The following is a 20,274-nucleotide window of genomic DNA, read 5'->3' on the forward strand; positions in this document are numbered from 1 at the left end:
CATCTCTCCTTGACCCCCCCTTGTCAGCTAAAACACCCATGAAAAGTAGTAAAGTTCATTTGTTGTCTTTATTTTTATTTTATTTGTTATTGGGGTGACATTGGTCAACATGAACATATAGGTTTCAGGTGTGGGTTTCTATGTTGTAAGATCTGTATGTTGCATCGTGTACCCACTAACCTCCAACCCCCTAAACCCCCATCCTTCGGGCGACCACCACTCTGCTGTTTATGTTCATGAGTTTCAGTTTTATATCCCACATATGAGTGAAATCATATGTTTCTTTGCTTTTTCTATCTGACTTATTTCACTTCACATAATGTTCTCAAGGCTCATCCATGTTGTTGCCGATGGTGCCATTTCATCCTTTCTTATGGCTGAGCAGCGTTCCATTGCGTAGATGTACCACATCTTCATCCAATTCTCTGTCAAGGGACACTTTGGTTGTTTCCATGTCTTGGCCTCTGTGAATAATGCTACAGTGAACATAGGAGTGCATATATCTTTGCAAATACATGATTTCGAGTTTTGGGGGCCTATGCTCAGGAGAGGGGTTGCTAGGTCATATGGTGGACTGGTACAACCACTATGGAAAGCAGTCTGGTGATTCCTCAAGAATTTAAGAGGAGTGGAGTGCATTTGGAATTAGTTCTTAGGCACATTGTAACAGTGTAGACTTGGGGATGCTACAAACCAAGTTTGGTCCTCCTGCTTTTCCTCACTGGCTGAGTGATTATGGCAAACCTACAAATGTACTTGAGCCTCAGTTTGTTCCTCCATAAAATCGGTTTGATGAAATTCCTAGCGATCCAGGATGAAATAGTAGAATATGTGTGATGTGCTGAGATATCTCGGTCAACATATGGCTATCACTGTTTTCTTTGTTCTATTTTTGTTCCAAAACTCTTTTTTGGCCTTTTGTGATTTATACTAAGAAATTTAGGTATGATCCTCATTCCTGTTTCAGAATCTGAGCTTCTTGGAATTTTCTAAGTGATGAGAGCTAGCCTGGCTGGTCTCAGTAGGACCAACCAGATGATGAGAATGTTAGACATTTGATCTCATCTCTGTGACCTCTGGGAGGGGAAAGGAAGTTGAAATCAAGTCCAGTCACTAGTGACCAATGATCTACTCAATCGGGCCCAAGTACGGAGGAGGGAACCGCAGTAGATCATGGACCAACCAGTGGGAGAACAGGATCATTTCACATCAGGATCCCAAAGAGAGTTGGGAGCACTTAGAAGTTCAAAAAGCAGGGATAGACAAACCTAAAGATGAAAACAAAAAGACATGAGAATTACAAATGCAAACCCCATTTTATTACATACTTTCTTCAGTCACTGAGAGTTATATATTATTTCCATGCTTTTAAAATGTCAGGATGCTATTTTTTTTTTTATTTTTTTTAATGAAATTAAGAGTTCTCAAAACCAGAGAACTATACCTCCTGTCAACGTGCTTTCTGCTTGTCAGCTGCTGGGAAGCCACTTCAGTTTATTTGTAAGATACAAGTTGCATCGCCCATGCACAGATTTTTCTGGTGGCTGCAGGGTATCTTAAAAATGAAAAGAATACAGAGGGATGGAAATGACAATAAAATAAGCTGTAGGTTAGACATTGAAAGAGGCACGCAATAGGCTGAGATGGTGTCCCTCACTCAGAGAGTCGAGGGGAAGGTGAGCAGAGCTGCCTTGTGGAATGTAAAAGCCACAATTAGGACGCAGGACTGTGAGGAACAGGATTCCTTGAAACATTCTAGCAAATAAACAGATGGTTTGCCTTCGCCTTTAGTGTATTAAACGCTCCACAATTCATATCATATCCAGTTCCCGTGCATCTTTAGGGGAGTTGTGCATAATGTGTTACTTCTGTGAATGGCTCCCAAATGTGTGATTCTCCCCCTGGAATGATCAGCCCGTTTGAAGGAGGAAGGCAGATGAATTCAATGAGTAAACTCTTTTCAATCCTTAATAACTTAATGCACTTTTGAAAACACACACCAGACCATTTAGCGTAATGCTTTTTCTCCCCAAGTATGTTCTACGAATAGAACCCAATTGTTTATAACTGTCTTAAACATGCGCTCAGAGCCTTCTGTGAAAAATCTTCCTTTTACTTTTTTTAGAATTGACAACTTACCCTGCTGTGTGTTTTTGTGTGTGTGCGTGTGCGTGTGTGTGTGTGTGTGTGTGTGTGTAAAATTATACGACCTAAGCCAAAGACAGAGATAAATTTCTATTTTATAATATGTGCAGTGTCTTGACAATGAACTTCCTGCTTATAGGGGCAGGGGAAAACACACTTTAGAGAGGAAGTGACTTCTTAGAAACGGAGGGAACTTTGAAGTGTGCTTACCAGGAATGCAACAACCCTCCAGCAAACGGCTCTTAGCTTCCACATTTGCATCCTCTGCTGTGGCTTCTATAGAAATACAGCCCCCTCCTTCAGCCCCTCCTCCCCACACACACACATAGTTAACCACCATCTCTAGTGGAGCCTGGGGCAGGAAGTGGGGACCTCCCCAATTTTTTTTTTCCAAAATCACATTATTTCTACTTTATCAGGGGAGAGGGTTGCAGAGTATTACTCCTTTACATTCCATTGATATTTAAAAATCCTATTTTTAAAGAGAATAAGAAAAGTCCTCCTTTCTTTGTCTTTTTTTTTTTTTTTTTTTTAATCTTGGAATAAAGGTATATCTATAACTTTAAGGTTAAAAAAAAGTCTAACTGACTGGGCTCTGCAGTTTGAAAGCAACTTGAAGTTTTATTTGAATTCTTCTGGTGCCCTAAAGAAATTTTTTGCGTTATTTAAAAAAATAATAAAATCTTATTCTTTTCTTTGCCCTTCATTATCCTACACAGACTCGACGCCTGACTTGCAGACATTTCTGTGAGCATTTCCCTGCCTGTATAAAGTTTTATGAAAGGGAGGTAAATTCTTAATACATCTTGGGTACTAAAAGTCCCTATTTTTTTTTTAATCTCTTTTCATTGGGAACTTGGAGGAAATTCTGATACCTCTCTAAGGAGACATAGATCACCCAGAGTCTACATGTTCTAAAGACCTAGGACACTTAATGAAGAACAATAGATTGCGCAAGTGTGTGTGTGTGTGTGTGTGTGTGTGTGTGTGTGTAAAATTACTCTGGAGTTTCATCCTCAATCTACTGAAACAGAGAGCAGGGCCCGGTGCAGCAGGCAGTGGCAGAAACCACATTCCACCCTGGTGACAGGCTTCGGGAGCCACTGCGCATGTGCAACTTTTATTTGCAACATGGTCCACTGACCACTCTATCCTCTCTTAGCGAAGGCGACACAGATGTCTCTGTGTCACTCATCAGGAGGATCAGAAGACATTGCCCAACACTACAGTTGGGGTCAGAATACAATCCTGAGAGTACAATCCTGTTGGCTTGAACCATCAGGTAGTCCCAAACTTGTCCCCAATGACCTAGGGAGCTGTGCTCCATTGGATGCAAGAAGCAGGCATTCCGAGTGTAAATTCTACAGGGCATCTTTCAGACTCTCTGAATTTTAACTTGACCGTCACCTGAGACATCGCCCTTCGTTGTCACCTGTGATTGCATGACCCCCCGTCTGGAAAGGGATTCCATCATCACATCACCATCTTCACTGGGATTGGTGAGGGATAAGGGATGCTGTGTCCTGAGGTTGGGCTGATACGGAAATAGAAGCTGGAGGAGTGTTTCCCAAAGTGTGGTACACGTACCCCCAGGGGTACGGGAAGAGTTTGGTGCGGGTACGCGTTGCACCGGCGTTTGGTGGGGATATTACATCACTGTGCTTAGCTGCGCCTAATTCTACGTTCTCATGAGGACGAGGGGTACTCAGCGTTACGAAAATTATAGAAGGGGTACACATATGTCAAAAGTTTGGGAAACACTGATTTAAAGAATGATAAGCATGACAGGTACTGAGCACAGTGTACACCTCTACCATCATAACTTAGGCCGAAACTTAACCCGACCCCCAAGCATCTGAATCCTTTACTCTCCTCCAGGATTCTAACTTCCTCCTCTAAAGCTAGACGTAAGGAAACAGCAGGCTGGGGCGGTGTGTTAAATTATAAGTGAGCACTAATTGGGGATCACAGCTGCTGTTTGGGCACCCTCGCTCGCCTGGTGGGCGACGCATCCGCCGTCTCCCCATCTCCCGTGTTTGTACTCTCCGCCCTGGACACCCCTGCCCGTCTCGTTTCGGAAGCTTGATGTTTAATTTAACACCAACGTCTTTGAGAAGCACCACAGGGGGTTGTTCCCGGCCGCTCCGGCATCGAGGAAATTGAAATGTACATGTTTTTTCTCATTTATCAAAGACAGGCAAGAATCTAAACTGACATTTCATATCAAATGAATTATGAACTGTGTACTTTGTACCTAAGGGAACAACAAGTAAATTGGAGTTTGGGATTAGAGAGAGAGAGAGAGAGAGAGAGAGAGAGAGAGAGAGAGAGAGAGAGAGAGAGAGAGAAAGAAATAGGTTTTAATAAAACAGAGGAATGGCTGTTACTGTGCCTGACGGTGGCAAGGCCAAACACAGTCTTTTCACAGAACAAGTGAGTGGAAACTGGCCACATGGAAGATGGTAAGATTTAAATATATTGAGATATTTTTCTCAGAAAGGATTAGACCTGGATCTTTCTCACACAGCCAGGCTTTCTGAGCAGTGAAACCTTCATGATAATCTGAAGTTAACTTCTACCTTTTTTTGTCAATCCTCCCTTTCTTAGGAAAAAAAAAAAAATAATATTTTCAAATTCTTCCTGACAAAATATGAGATTAGAAGTTACTTGAGGGGGGGAAAATGTTATGCATGGATAAAAATGATATGCATGTATGTGCCCTATTCTCTATGCCTTCTGTTTATCTGTTACTCCTACACATACATGCACAGTCAGGCTCACACATAAGCCAGTGAAATTCTGGTGATTTTTCTAAAATCAGATCGATTTCACATGGCTTAAGAGGAGGAGTTTAATTTCTCCTCCTATTAGCTCTGTGACCTTGAACAAATTGTGAAGTTATACAATCACATTTTGCCTCATTTGGGGGTGGGGGCAAGAAAGAGGAACTTTCTCATAAGGTTGACACAGAGAATTAAGCATGATACATGCGTGCAAAGAATAGAATGCATTGCTGGATACGTAATAATTGTGTACTACATTCCAAATTATATCCTTCCATTGTATGTTAGAGGATTGGGTAGCAACAAATTATCTCCCCACTTTTAACAGCTACTGATTCCTCAAGTATTGAGAGCATTTGAGTAAAACTTTTAAGGTGAAGGAAGATTCTATCCAACATACCAATAATCATTTCTGAAATCAATGGAAGATTCTTAGAAATTAGGGATAACCCAAGCAAAGCTATGTTTTGATTACCATGCTATTTTTTCAAACATAGGCATTCTGATTTGCCCTGCATATAAATTGAAGAAGGGTTATTAATATTAACACATTTGTTTCCTACTTGTGAATTCCCCTGGGTCCATAAACCTAAAACTAACAAAATTCCTTGGTATTAATCTTGCATACTTTCTGATACCGATGCTGTACTCCAGATCATAACTGTGAGGCAAAATTACTATAAAGGAATATTCCAATTACAGATTTTCTTCACATAAACTTAATTGCATAGTTTTTTCATCATTATTGTGGTCAAATGAGCATCATTTTTTGTTGTTGTTGTTAATTTTCAAATTCTGATTCTAACTCTACTCCTCCTGAGCTGAAATCAGTTCTTAGCAGGCAGACAGCATCGTCAATCGTGCTGATGACTACTATTTTATTCTCTCTAATAGAGAATGTGAAATTAATGGCCTGTTGAGGTAAGGGATGCCCCTATGTAATCTGAGTGTTTTAAGCCTCCATCTTTTTTTTATTAGTTGAGTAATGAATCAACTTGGAGATTAGATCCAGTCAAGCTGCTAAGGTGACTTTTATAACCAGTCCCCCTGAAGTTTCATCAGTTGTTCAAAGATCACTTGACTGCTTGGCTCTTGATTCTATTCCAGAATAGTAAGTGCAGTGGCATCATAAGAAAGAGTCCAGCCGAGACCGGTTTGGCTCAGTGGATAGAACATTGGCCTGCGGACTGAAGGGTCCCAGGTTTGATTCCGGTCAAGGGCATGTACCTTGGCTGCGGGCACATGCCCGGTGAGGAGTGTGCAGGAGGCAGCTGATCGATGTTTCTCTCTCATAGACGTTTCTAACTCTCTGTCCCTCTCTCTTCCTCTCTATAAAAAAACAATAAATATATATATATTATAAAAAAAGAAAGAGTCCAATTCTCAAGTACAGTAGTTTATCTTCTTACCTACTTAAAAAAAAACCAAAAACTATTTTTCTTGTTAGACACATTCCATGAAGGAATAGTGTACTCTCCCTAAAGAAAGTGGCTTTGACCTAGCCTAAATTTACTCATTGTTAAAATCATGTATTAACCTTGCCACGCATATCTATTTTTAATTTTACAAAGGTGGTATTCTTCAGAGAATTATTTTAAATGAAGTGGAGGAACAATATTTTAACTGAAAACGGCGTAGGCTTAATCCACTAATATTTTGGTTGTGTATTTTTTAAATTATTTCTCCAATTGAAGATACATTCTTCCACAAAGGCCTGGAGAAATCAGATTCTAAAGGAAAAAGGAATTTAATCTGCACTGCCTAGAAACTCATTTGGATGAATGTGATAGTATTCAAAATAATAGGAATAATAAGAAATTCTCTTAGGAATACTAAGAGGAATTCAAATGTCAAGAGCTAAAGCTTAAATGGAGTGTCTAAATCGAGGAAATCTGTAAGGACAAAGAATGGAATTTGATTGGTGCTTTGAGGCTTAACCCAAAAAAAAAAAAAAAAAAAAAAAAAAAATTCTTCCAGGCATTCTGACCACCAACCTCAGAGCCTCTAATTAGTCTGACAAAGTGACAGTTCCGTGTTCTAGTTAAACAACGAATGCACCTGATGAAATTCAAAATTCCCATTGTTCTCCGAGCACCAGGACCTGCACATTCTGCGGCTCCGGGGTGTCTGGAAATTAACAGGGGGCGACGTCAGTCTGTCTGATGTTTCCAGCTGAACAAAGTGCCTGAAAACTGTCCTGCAGAGCAATTGTAAGCAACTCTTTCATCCGAAACCACCAAGACAGGTGGAGGTGGGGGGATGTTGCCTCGGTCACGTGGATGCTAATGTGCATGGGATCTTTCCTTTCTCCAAGTGGTCAAGAGCCATTAGTATTCCATGGCTTCTCTCAATTCCTGTGCCCTGGCCCACCCCCTGCATCTCCTGCGATAGTCCTCCTATTATACACCGTAATTGGGGATACCCCAGCCGCTTTTCTGTCCTAATTAGGGCTTCCTTAGTGAACAGGGGACCAGTTTTCATCCCATGAAGAACAATGACTAGAGCCAGGTGAGATCTGCCAGTGGGTTGCAGAGGATGTTTGACAGCTATCTGCACCAGTTTCGATTGGTGTAGCCGCACACCAGTCAGACGTTGGTGACATTTGGGTTTTCTGCAGAAATGTGGACTCAAGACCCAAGATACAGGTTTTGTTCAATAACATTTTATTTTGTCACTGAATTGAGTGACAAAAAATTTTTAACAAAATTTCCATTTTAAGCACATACTCCCTTCCTAAGCAAAATTTTGTCTTAAGTGCCCCTCTACTAGGTGGTGACAATCTTGAGGAAATCTCATCTTTTCTTTAGCTTGAGTCCATAGTGCCTATTGCCTCTATCTCCTCCATCATCACTCTCAAGCCCTTTTATTAGAAACTAGAGGCCCAGTGCACGAATTCTTGCACTGATGAGGTCCCTTGGCCTGGTCTGCAGGATCAGGCTGAAACCAGCTCTCTGACATCCCCCAAGGGATCCCAGGCCAGGCAGAGGGACACAACCAGTACACAATCAGGGCCGGGGAGGGATGCAAGAGGTTGGCTAGCCAGGGAGGGACTATGGGAGAGCTTCAGGGCATGTCTGGCCCTTCTTGCTCAGTCCTGATCATCTGGACCCCAGCAGTAAGCTAACCTACCGGTTGGAGCATGTACCCCCTGGAGTGGTCAGTGCACATCATAGTGGTTGAGCGGCCTTAACATATCATTAACATATTACACTTTGATTGGTTGAACGGCCAACCAGACACTAAGCATATTAGGCTTTTATTATATAGGATACTTTTAATTTGTTAACAGAGTGTAGATCTTAATGGCTGCCTTATTATATTTTATGTATTTAGATTATATATACTTGTCATATTATGTTATATAACATAATTATATAGTAATATTTCTAATGACATATTTACATTATTACTATTATATGTATATAGCTACATAAGTGCATGTAGAAAAAGGCTCATTTTGATGGGGATACTTTGAAATGGATCATTCATACCTTACCAATGGGAGTATAAGTAAATTGATTAGGTTACTCGGCACCCTTAGTATTATTTATAATACCGAAAACAATATCATGCTGTGTCCAGCAGAAGCCTCTTTGTTAAGTGAATATTCTTAGTCTATAAGGAACAGCAACCCTACTTTGATGAAGAAAAAAGAGCAGGAAAGTACTATTTAGGAATATGTCTTGGACAGAAAATAAATGCAGCCTTTACTACAACTAATTTATTTCATGGTTTCAGTGCTTTTATATTTATTTAATATGTTTCATGTTTATTTTTTATTTTTTATTATACATCACCTCCTGTAGCATGCTGTTCTGGTATAGAACTAGAAGCACTGTCTCTGAATTTCAACAATCCCAGTTTAAATCCCCACTCTGCCGGCACCTCAGTTTTGTGATTTGAGATAAAACACATCACCTCTCTAAACCTCAGGTCCGTTATCTATATTACAGAGACTTGACATTGCAATTCTGTAGTGTGATCCTGAGAATTGGGAATATTCATGTGAAGGAACCGGGCCCATGGCATACAGGTACCAAGGATTAGTTCTGGGGAGAGATTGTTTTGTGAACACGAAATCTGCTTTAGCCTACTTGTCACGATTTAATGCTGCTCTATTTGTACATCCTTGTGCTCAAGGTTGACTGTCCATTTGTTAGCACATCTGCATAGTCCTCATAATTAATTTCTTTTTTAATGACATATGGTTTAGTGACTGGAAATGGAGCCCGGCCTTCTGTTTTCAATTTGTTTATGACTCAATGACTCAATATGTGTGTCTGAACTCTAATGTTCCATTTTGGAAACTGGAATTTAAAATCCTCGCTCATATGTCGCTATTTCAGAAAACGAGAGGGAAGTGTGTGATCTGGAGGAGTTGAGCATGTGCCAGGCCATCCGGGCAGAATGGGTACAGATAGGAGGTCATGGCTTCTCCCGTGTGATGTGAGCAGGGAGACCTGCGCGAGGATGCCAGCCAGCCATCTCTGAGGCGCGAGTAGTGAGGGCTGCGCTGGGGTCAGATTCCAAGTGAAGCCAGCAGGAAGCTTCAGGGCTGCTCAGAAATGAGCACACGCAGGTGGACAGGTGTCCCAGGCCCTAAATCAGGCAGAGGACCTGATTGCCCCAGATGAGCTGTGACCTTGTGGCAGGGCCTCTGCAAAGCTGCTCCTCTGAAAGGCGGGGTCCACAGTCCATGCACATCTGAATTCTGATTCCTGAAACCCTTGTAGCATTCAGTGTGTGTGTGTGTGTGTAGATAGGTAGGTAGGTAGGTAGGTAGGTAGATTTCAGAGAGAAGGGGAAAAGAAAGAAAAAACATCAATGATGAGAGAGAATCATTGACTGGCTGACTCCTGCACACCCCACATTTGGGATCGAGCCTGCAACCCGGGCATGTGCCCCTACCGGGAATCGAACCTCGACCTCCTGGTTCATGGGTTGACACTCAACCACTGAGCCACACCAGCTGGGCAGCACTCAACTTTTTTATGCTGTGTATGCATTTGGTGTTACAGTTATTTGAGTCATGTCTTATCTCTATTAAATAGCAAATAGATGGGCCTATCCCTTTTCTGTCTGCCCTGACTTTTTCCACCCACAGCAAAGAGCCTTGTGCAGAATGACATTCGGTGTCTTTTATTATAGGTTCACATTGAATACAAACTATTATGGGCTTCTTTGGTGTCTTAAGGCAATATTTTATTCCAGTGGCTTGAAATGCACACACATACACACAAAACATGCACTGCAGTGCTAACTCGGTGCTATGAGAATCCCTCTGAATTTATTCTGTCCCCAAAACTGTACTCTTCCAGCCACCACAACCTTAGTAAGTCACTGGTTACATAAAAAGTCTGCGTTTTTTGTTTGTTTGTTTTTTTGTTTTTGTTTGCTTCTTAGAGTACTCCCCAGAGTTCTGTATATCTGTATGGAGCAAAGGTTTGGGGCCTTCTGTTTGTTTGTTTGTTTGTTTGTTTGTTTGTTTGTTTTGGGGGGTTGGGTTGTGGTTTTATTGCCATTGTTTAGATAGGGAAGAATCCACAAGTATACATTTATCTAAAAGTGTAATGAAATCTGCCGAAGCCAGTTTGGCTCAGTGGTAGAGCATCAGTCTGCGGTCTGAAAGATCCCAGGTTTGATTCCGGGCAAGGTCGTGTACATTGGTTGCAGGCACATCCCCAGTAGGGTGTGTAAGAGGCAGTTGATCGATGATTCTCTCTCATCAATGTTTCTAGTGCTCTCTCTCCCCCTTCCTCTCTGTAAAATATCAATAAAATATATTTTTTTAAAAAGTTTAATGAAATCCTACATTGACAAGTTTAATAAAATCATGCATTCAAAAGATTATACCACCCCCCAAAAAAAAATTATGCCAGCTATACTAGTCCAATCTGTGATTTAATTTATTACTTAATGCTTTGTATTCATTTTGCCTTCCAAAAAAAAAAAAGTTAAATTTGAAATTTCATGAAGAACCCCCTTCCTTTGAATTTATAGGCCGGGGTGGCTGTTTTTCCCCGTCGCCGTGTAGAATTAGTATTTACTGGGCGAGATGTGTTGATTCAGGAGGTTGTCTGTGGAGTGCTTGCCCCGGGAGGGTCATATTAAACTGGAGAGAAGTGTTTTGAGCAACATAGCATCTTGGAGGCCATATATCACGCTGATAGATACTCGGCTCTTCTGCTCCGGAACCGGGGATGGAATTATGGCCGGCTCCCAGTTATTGCTTCGGGGCTAAGGGGCCTCTGAGGAATAGGTCTGGGTAAAAGGGGTTAACCAAAGGGGAAAGAAAGGTCTCCAGGATTCAGAGTTACCGAAAGCACGCAGGATGAAGAAGAATGAAGAGTTCTACGTAAATAACTTCAGATGATCTCTCTGTTTGGAAATATTTTGCAATGTTATGTAACCAGAGTGTGATCGATTTAATGGAGTGCATTTTTTGTTGTTGTTGTTGTCACTCAGAAGAGAACTCAAGATAATGGTATCATTATCATTGTTTTTGTTGTTGTTATGATGGGGTTTGCTTTTGGACATTTCTCTGTTCTTTTCTGATAGCATGGTGATGTAGTTTTTAACACTTGAAGAGATTCTTTTGGTGGACGTGTTTATTACTCCAATGTTTCATGTTGATAATTTGCCAGAGCTGATTTTTGTTATGGTTTTTACTCTCCCGACCACCATCCTGTTTGTCATTGAGGTCTCTGCATAAATATTACCCAATGACAAGCTCCTCCTGTGGCCTTCCTGTACAACCCAAATTGTTATCAAATGAGGAAAATCACACACTTTTCTTCACTCTCCCACCCCTTGCTCTGCTCTGCTCTTCTCCAGGCACATGTCACGGTGAGGTGTGATCTCGCACATCTGTGTGCGTATTGCTGGCTGCCTCCCTTCCCAGAGACACCCCGTGGGTCAGGGGCCACATCTCCTTCACCCAGTGCCGTTCCCCCTCCACACCAGAGATCACTGCTTCATACAGAGGAGCGGCTCAATACACGGTTATTGAATAAATTAGCAAATCATTGATGAACTCGAAACCCCGACAACGAATTGATGGGACACGTAATCTAATTCTTCCCTTCTCATCTCTGGTCATTCATTAACCTCTCAGTTCATAGGCAGGTTCTGCCGAGTTGGAAAGCACTGTATGAATGGATTTCCCTGAGAGATTGTATCAGACAGGCACACTGAATTCAGGAAAGATTTGCCAGAGATCCCACTGGCCTGGGAAAAGCATCACGTGAGCCCCAGCTCGCAGCATTTGGGAATAAGGACGGAGTCACGGTGAGAAGGGGCGGTGAATAAGTCTCACGTTCACATTTCCGTAGGTGAGAATGAAAGCTAGAGACTGCTCATTGCAGCCAATCCCGTGTATTTATCGTTGGAGGAAAACACAATTACAATAAACCTCCCTCAAAAAGAAAATGACAGGCCATGTGTTCATGAGCACTGTGATTAAAGCGGCAAACAGGCGACACGGGAGAAATAAAACCGTGGGCTCCTTCCCTGGTCGATTGCTTGGTGATTGAGCAAAAGTTACATTGCAAAGGGGCCTCAGCATGTACTTCGCTCGATCCCCTCCGTGCTTTCCATCAGACAAACAGAAGTCCATGCAGGTGGGGATGGATTGCGCCTTCGTCTGCCAGGCCGTGCGCCTGGGGGGCTGGCTCCTAGGAGTGAAACCCCAATGTAACGGTGCCAACATGAACAATAGGGACATACAGGGGCCCAGGGACGAAGATGTTAAGCTAAATGGGCCATGGTTAACACAGCTGTGGATCCCGAGGAGCAATTTTTTCCAGGATGCGGGGCATTTCGGGGCGGCCGGCATATGTTCGCCGAGGTTTTCTCTGCTCTAATTCATCCGTGTGTCCCCACAGCTCCAGATGGCGTGCTGCCCCCCAGGCTTGCGGCCCCCGCTCCGACCAGTCTTCAGGTTGCCTGGTCCACACCAGCTCGGAACAACGCCCCCGGCTCAGCCCGCTACCAGCTCCAGATGAGGCCGGGCCCCTCTGCCCCTTCGTTGCTAGAGTGAGCTTCCTGCCCTCTCCATCTTCCCAGCAGGCACCTGGGGGCGCGGTGTAGCCATAACTTCATCTTGGTATCCATTTGTTAAATGAAGTTGGCTGGGGCAACATTGGTTAATATTCTTGTATGGATTTCATGTGTGAGAGCAATAGGTCCATTCTTACTTGTAACAAATAAAGACCAGGTTTGGTTTTTCTTTTTAATTGATTATGAGAGAGAGAGGAAGGGAGAGGGATAGAGAGATAGAAACACTGAAGAGAGAGAAGCATCATCGATCGGCTGCCTCCTGCATGCCCTTCATTGGGGATTAAGCCTGCAACCCGGACATGTGCCCTGATTTGAAATCATACCAGTGACCTCTTTGGTTCATGGGTTGACGCTCAAGTACTGAGCCACGCCAGGCAGACAGGCCACCTTTTAAAAGTTCAAACAGCAGGTGCCCAGCTAGCTCAGTCGGTAGAGCATGAGACTCTTAAAAGTTCAAACAAAACAGCAAGCAACGCCCTAGGAGGTAATGGTTTGCTTTGTAAAAACTATCTACTTTTCATGTGAAAATAAGATTTTACAGGAAGATTTCTTCACTTAATTTTTCATGAGCACATCTATTACAGAAAGCAAGCAGGCACTTGAACCCCCAAGATGCCGTGTGGTGAACTGTGGCTACCAAATTATAATGCCTATCCTACAAGTTCCACATGGCAAACATTCCTAATGCTAGACTGGAATGGACTCCATGCTACTATCATTTGCAGCTCACATGGATGCAATATTATGAACCCTCAGCCAAGTGGCTCCTCGTTTTCCAAGAGGTAGCACGTGAGGACAGAACAGTGCAATGCTTAAAGGCATGTTGACCTCACCTGGTTATTTCTCGGAGTGTCTGAAATTCTCGGACTAACACGTGTCCCCTACAGGTTATTTGCCAGTCCTTCGGCATTGCTAAGCCATGAAGTAAGGGACCTCCAGCCGCACACCGAGTACGTGTTCCGGGTGGTTGTCTCCAATGGATTTGGCAGTGCACTCAGCCCTTGGACTCTGTTCATGACAACGGAGGACAGTAAGTATTCTGCACGCTTCGCAGCCAGATGTCCTCTCCACGGCGGAGTCTTTAATGTCTTCTGTTTCTCCTAAACTCATAAATAGGCCTTCCATATTCTTTTGACATCTAGTGACAATCCTCTTTTGTAGGGCAAGGGTGGTTCAATGTTCCAGAAAGAAGGAACATGTGTGGTGGGAGGGCTGGGTGTACAGACATGACCCCATTCCATCCTTCAGGGTACCTCGAGGTGCCCTGCGAGAGAGAGCCTGTCAGCTTGTCCTCTGCGACCAAATGTTACTGAGCTCTCTGCTCCGGAGGGATTCCTGCAGGTAGGACGAACTATGGGCCTAGCGTTAGGAGGATGCTTAGAGCGCCATGATACCTTCCCCTGGGCACAGGTTTCCTTGTACTTCTGTTTGATGAACAGCCTTCTGGACAGAGAGTAGAATCTGCTCTCAGTGATTCTGCATCTAATACGGGGAATAGATTGAGGTTGCCTTACTCAACCAGGAAAGTTTGTAGTATTTCATGGAAGAGCTATGTTTGCATTCATATGTTTTTTATCAGCTTGTACAGGAAATAAACTCACGGACATAATATTTAGTCCTATACAAACTACCTCTATAAAATTGTACCAGTGGAAGTATCATTTTGTTTAGAGAAGTTGTAAACGAATGCAAGCTACACAGAGTGAATGAGGACACTGGATCTTTGAGCATCGATGTTTTTAGGGTTAATCTTGTCAAGTCTTTTAATCCGGAGCTTCTTAGAAGATGCTGTTCTGTTGGCCAATTGCCATTCCACCTCTCTGTCCAGGGAGGACTGGAGTGACTTTCTTAAGACTAGATATTAGTCCAAAGGCATAGTGTTTGAAATAATACCAGTTGTTTATTCAGTAGAGTATTTTATGTCTACAGGGACCTTAATTACAGTATTGCAATGATGATATGGCATCAAATGAGATAGAATCCTCTGAGCTATTTATGTTCTTCAAAACTTACCTTAATTTTACAAACACCAGTTATGAACAATAATGTGTTCTGTTTTGTCCATCTCTCCCTGGGGGCAAGTTAGGTCCATTACAAGGGCACATCCTTTTGGTCTTGAGGGTACCATTTAGCAAATTATCAGCACGGCGCAGTAAACACCGCCTAAGGCTCAGGAGACATTAATGCGCCACTCAGCACACCTACTCCCCTTCAGGAAGACTTATACACACTCTGGGGAAGCAACAGTCTCGTCACTAGCTCTGTCCAGATTTATGGTCTAGAGAGCTCACACTCGAAATAGAGTTTTAAAGAAATGATTAAAACAATTGAATAAAGAGATGACCTGCACATACTTACTCAACCCACTGCACGGGTTATTTCCATAGAGTGCCACACTGGAAAAGGGGAAAAATGGCCTCCATTTTCTGGCACTCATCATTTCTATCTCCATCGAGAAAGTGTGACTATGGATTACCTCAGTGCTGATGCTTAATAAATAGGGGCCATGATCTCCTATCTACAGGCAGGAAGTTCACCAGAGCACTAGCCACCCAAGCAAATGAACAGGTGCAAAGGGAAGTTCTCCTGGACAGAGAAAAGGGATGTGAGGAATTTTAAAAAATATATTTTTATTGATTTCAATGAGGAAGAAAGAGGAGAGGGAGAAGAAGAGGGAGAAGGAGAGAAAGAAACATCAGTGATTAGAGAGAATCATCTATCAGCTGCTTCCTATGCACCCCACACTGAGGATCGAGCTCAAAACCCGGGCATGTGCCCTGACCAGGAATCCAACTGTGACCTTCTGGTTCATAGGTCAACACTCACCACTGAATACCCTTGGGCAGGTGATCTGAGGAATTTTTAATTAAATCGATTGGTGTGACATTGGTTAATAAGATTATCTAGGTTCTAAGTGTCCATCTCTATGATACATGATCTGTACATTACGTTGTGTGCCCACCACCCAGAGTCAAATCATTGTCATCACCACATATTTGACCCCCTTTACCCTTTACCCTTTACTAACCCCAATTCCCTTCCCTCTGGTAACCACTAGTGTTGTCTGAATTTTAGTTTTATGTCACACATATTAGTGAAATCATAGGGTTCTTAGCTTCTTCTGCCTGACTTATTTCACTTAGCATAATAGTCTCAAGAACCATTCAAGTTGTCGCTTATGATAGTATTTTATTTTTTATTTATTTTAAATCTTTATTGTTGAGAATATTTATCTTTTCTGATGCTGAGTACTGTTACATAGTATATACGTACCACATCATCTTTATCCAGTTCTCTATCAAAGGACACTTTGGTTGTGTCCATGTCCTGGCCGCCGTGAATGATGTTGCAGTGAGCACAGGAATACGTATGTCTTTGCGGATAAATGCTTTGGAAGGTTGGATTGGTTAATGAAAAAGTCTATCCACCTGGCCTTTGGGGCCTATAATGCACCCTGCTCTTCCCAATCTGGAACCACTTGTTCTTTGCAGACTGCACTCCTGCCTTCCTGAATTCTCCCACCAACATGCTTAATTTTCTGTCCCAAACTTTCAAGGATGGGTCCAGAGCTATTTACTGAACAGTATTCTCCAATTCTGGAGGAAAAAGCATTCTTACTAATGTAAACACTCTGATCCTGATCTCAGGAGAAATGGAGAAAAATAGTTTCCCAATTTTGATTCTCCTACTCTCAGATGACCAAGTAGTATCTTTTCCATTTCCACATCTACTGGTCTTCAGCAATTCCTTTTATTAATCAACTAGAGGCCCGGTGCACCATCGAAGCCAGCCGGCCGGGGAGAGGGACTACGGGAGGTTGGCTGGCTATGGCAGGTTGGCTGTGGGAGCACACTGACCATCAGAAGACACTCCTGCATTGGGCATCTGCCCCCGGTGACCAATGCATATTATAGCAACCAGTTGTTCGGTCAACCAACCGTAACAGTTGCTTAGGCTTTTATATATATACTAGAGGCCCAGTGCATGAAATTTTTTCATGGGTAGGTCTCTAGTGGCTGCTGGCTGCCGGCAGGGGCCTCCCTTCCCCCCAGCTGTCTGCTGCTACTAGCTGGGACCTCCCTTTGGATCCACCTTAGCCTGGTGCCGCCTGCTCACCTGCTCCACCATCCCCTTTGCAGTACAGCTCTCATCAGGGCCTGTTGGGGCCGGCAGCACCTGTTGCTGATGCCATGTGCCACGCCGCCCCTTGGTGGTCAGCACACGTCTAACTCCTGGTCAGTCAAACTCTTGGTTGAGGGGACAATTTGCATATTAACTTTTTATTATATAGGATATACATGTATGATGCCTGTGCTACCAGCCCTTTTCTTATCTCACCAGTTGCCAAGGAGCTGTGTGTTCATTTTGGTGCAAAATCATGGTGCCCAGGCTTCCTCTTTGTTTTTGGATACAGCTGTTGGTCCCTTTTCATCATCATCAGATTAATATTTCTCTATCTTTATTTTATTGGTCCTATTACATGTAAGTCTTTTATGATGAGCTGTCAGAAATCCTGTAGGCAGGTAGTTGGGATATAAATAATAAATTGATGGAAAGATTTCATGATTAAAGGGATGCAGGACTCCATCAGTCTCACTTCTGCTAGCATATCAGTGGTGAATATCAAAAGGCCACAATAACAGCATGTAATATATTGCTCTGTGTGATTATACATCCATATATTTGCCACCTTGATTTTTAATTCATTGGGAAATTCCAGGGATATTCATTTCTGGAGTTGATATCACTAAAAAAAAAGGGGGGGGCCTTTGAAACTGAGTGAGTTTTTAATGAAAATAGTGAAAAGTTGCTTCAGGCCAACAATGAGGACATATCAGGGAGACTGAGCAGTTGCAGGTGACTCATAGCAAGCGAGTGTAAAAGAGGTGAAAACCACGGAACGTTACACACACACAAAAGGTGTGAGTGGGCCCAGCCGTTCATTCATACACACAATTGCATACATGCACATGTGTGCACACACACCTTTCCCAACATACATACCTAAGCGCGAAAATAAATAAGCAGACCCCTTCGTTAACAGCTTTGTCTAAAGCTGGGGTTGAGTTTCTTAAGCCGTGGAGCAAAATAGTTTCCCATAAAAGATAATTTCATTTGCCAAAATGAAACTGCTTTCTATTACTGGCGCTATTAATGAAATGGCCTGAACTCCGAGTCTGGATCTGGACAGAGAAGATGCCCCATTCCCAGCTCCAGGGTGGGGGGGTGGAAGGGTGGGGGGACAGTTCTCCGAACAGTTGCACCCCAGTTGAGGCCGTCACTGGCCGGCTGAGCTGTGTGGCTGTCATACTTCCCAGTGACAGCTGCATTGACAACATGTTACACCCCACATTGATTTTACAGTTAAGCGGCGGATGGTGATATATTGGGATTTTAAGAATTCAGCTGAGAGGCTGACTTTTGCCTTTTATCATTCCATTAAAATTTTATAACCATCTTTTTCATGTCATTTCACCCATGAATTCTTCCCTTTAGGAAGTGATAGCTACCACCGCGAGCATAACTTTGCCCGTGTTCGGAGCTTTTTATTGTATTAGCCAACTGCCCCAATTACAGTTATTACTCATGTTTTACATAATTGTGCTGACCCTTTCCACCACGCAGTCGCATGCCGGTTGATTTGTATATAGAATAAGACGATCCGGCTTATCCTCTTAAAGCACACACTTGAACCCATGCCAGGAGTCGGGTTTTAACACTTCCCTGGCCAGTGGAACTAATTAAGCCGTTTTCAGATTCCTCTCCTGAGTCACATGAGTTTAAGGACCCTCCTTGTGACAAGAGCAGAGAGCCGACTCAGAGAGGAGAGCTCATAAAATGTGCTGGCTTTTAGGGGGAGGGGGGCGAAATCATGAAATGGACCTGGAGCGTCTCTTCTTTCCCAAGAGAAGAGACCATCTTGAGGGAATGGCTGTGTTCCGTGGGGGCTTGAAGTCCAAGTTCATCTCATTATCATGGCTGTTTCCCTCACAGCACTAGCATCTTCTTCGGGAGAAATGAAAAGCGTGTCCCCATCAAAACAGATCAAACCGCATCCTTGTTGTCTCTTCCCCTTGAAAAGTTCCCAGTCTGATATACACATATGAGAAATAATTATGCAAAATCCTGGTAAAGCCCTAATAAGAAATATTCTGAGCTGTAAGTATATGCTTCTCTTTATTTATTTTTTTGTAAGGGAGGAGGGTGGCATGGGGTTAGATATAAAAGCCTTGAATCCAGCCTTGATTTCATGCACCCCAATCTCAGAGGACTTAGTTTCGCAAAACAACATTGATACCTTACAAGATTCGCGCTGGCATTTTGCTGGGAAATAGCCAGATTCGGATGACACGTATGAATAAGAAAGGAATTCCTGTTTTGATATAATGGGCACTTCTGTATACCGGAGGGTAAACGTAAGAAACGTTACCGTGGTTTTAAGAAAGCTTTCACGTGGAAGCTAGTATCAGACTAAAATGCCAAATGGGGTCCCTACCAACGTGCCTGGGCGTGTAGGGGTTTTTCTCTTCCCATGGGTGTGTTACTGAATCGTCAGCAATGACTTGATGTCAGAGTTGGTACTGTACATCTTTCCTCTCAAATAGTCATCTCGATTCAACCATCAGTTCAGGGGGTGACAAATACATGGACCACGTTGTATGACACCGGGCTTACATGGACCGTGTTGTATGACACTGGGCTTACATGGACCGTGTTGTATGACATTGGGCTTACATGACCAGCTATCTTGTAGTCGCTGTTTTTGCAAAGCAGCTGTCACATTTAAAACTCAAACCTCAAGTATAACACTGAATCGCGTGTGCGTGCACACACGCAATCATTGCTCTTTGGAACAATTACTAAATCCAGTTTTGTTTTGTTTTGTTTTAAATTTAATGTTCACAGGGAAAAAATCTCATAAATGTCAACATGGCCGTGGGCAGAAAAAGGGGGGATCGGATGTATTCCTGATCTGCCGCAGCAACGGATAGATTTCGGGCCCTCAGTCTATAAGAATGCTAAATGTTCCGGAATTACAGCTGTTACCGATCAGTGATTGAGCAGATTTGTGTTATTGCACCGTGTTCCTGCTTGTACCTGGAGAGCCGTAAAGCCTCCGTATCATAAAAAGCACCTGCATTTTAAATGAAATTTCAATTGAAAAACTTAACAGCCCTTCACGCGGTGGAATTTAACGCAGCCCAGCAAAGCTTAAATAACACTCTGCGTCGGCGGGCTGCGTGCGGGGGGCCCCCCGCATTCAAGGTGACTCGATGGTGGCGCGCGG

At 43.0% G+C, this 20,274-nt stretch overlaps 1 protein-coding gene across 1 annotated transcript in view; it reads left to right on the forward strand.

Annotated features, from left to right (window-relative positions):
- Positions 1-20,274, forward strand: part of USH2A (usherin) — a 397,013-nt gene that overhangs the window by 244,446 nt on the left and 132,293 nt on the right. Inside the window, exons 38-39 of the mRNA XM_036453544.2 lie at positions 12,812-12,962; positions 13,874-14,016. Of these exons, the coding sequence (XP_036309437.1) occupies positions 12,812-12,962; positions 13,874-14,016 (294 nt within the window). The remainder of the gene's footprint in view (positions 1-12,811; positions 12,963-13,873; positions 14,017-20,274) is intronic.

This window comes from Pipistrellus kuhlii, unplaced genomic scaffold (assembly GCF_014108245.1).
Source record: "Pipistrellus kuhlii isolate mPipKuh1 unplaced genomic scaffold, mPipKuh1.p scaffold_m20_p_25, whole genome shotgun sequence".
Taxonomy (NCBI): Eukaryota; Metazoa; Chordata; class Mammalia; order Chiroptera; family Vespertilionidae; genus Pipistrellus; species Pipistrellus kuhlii.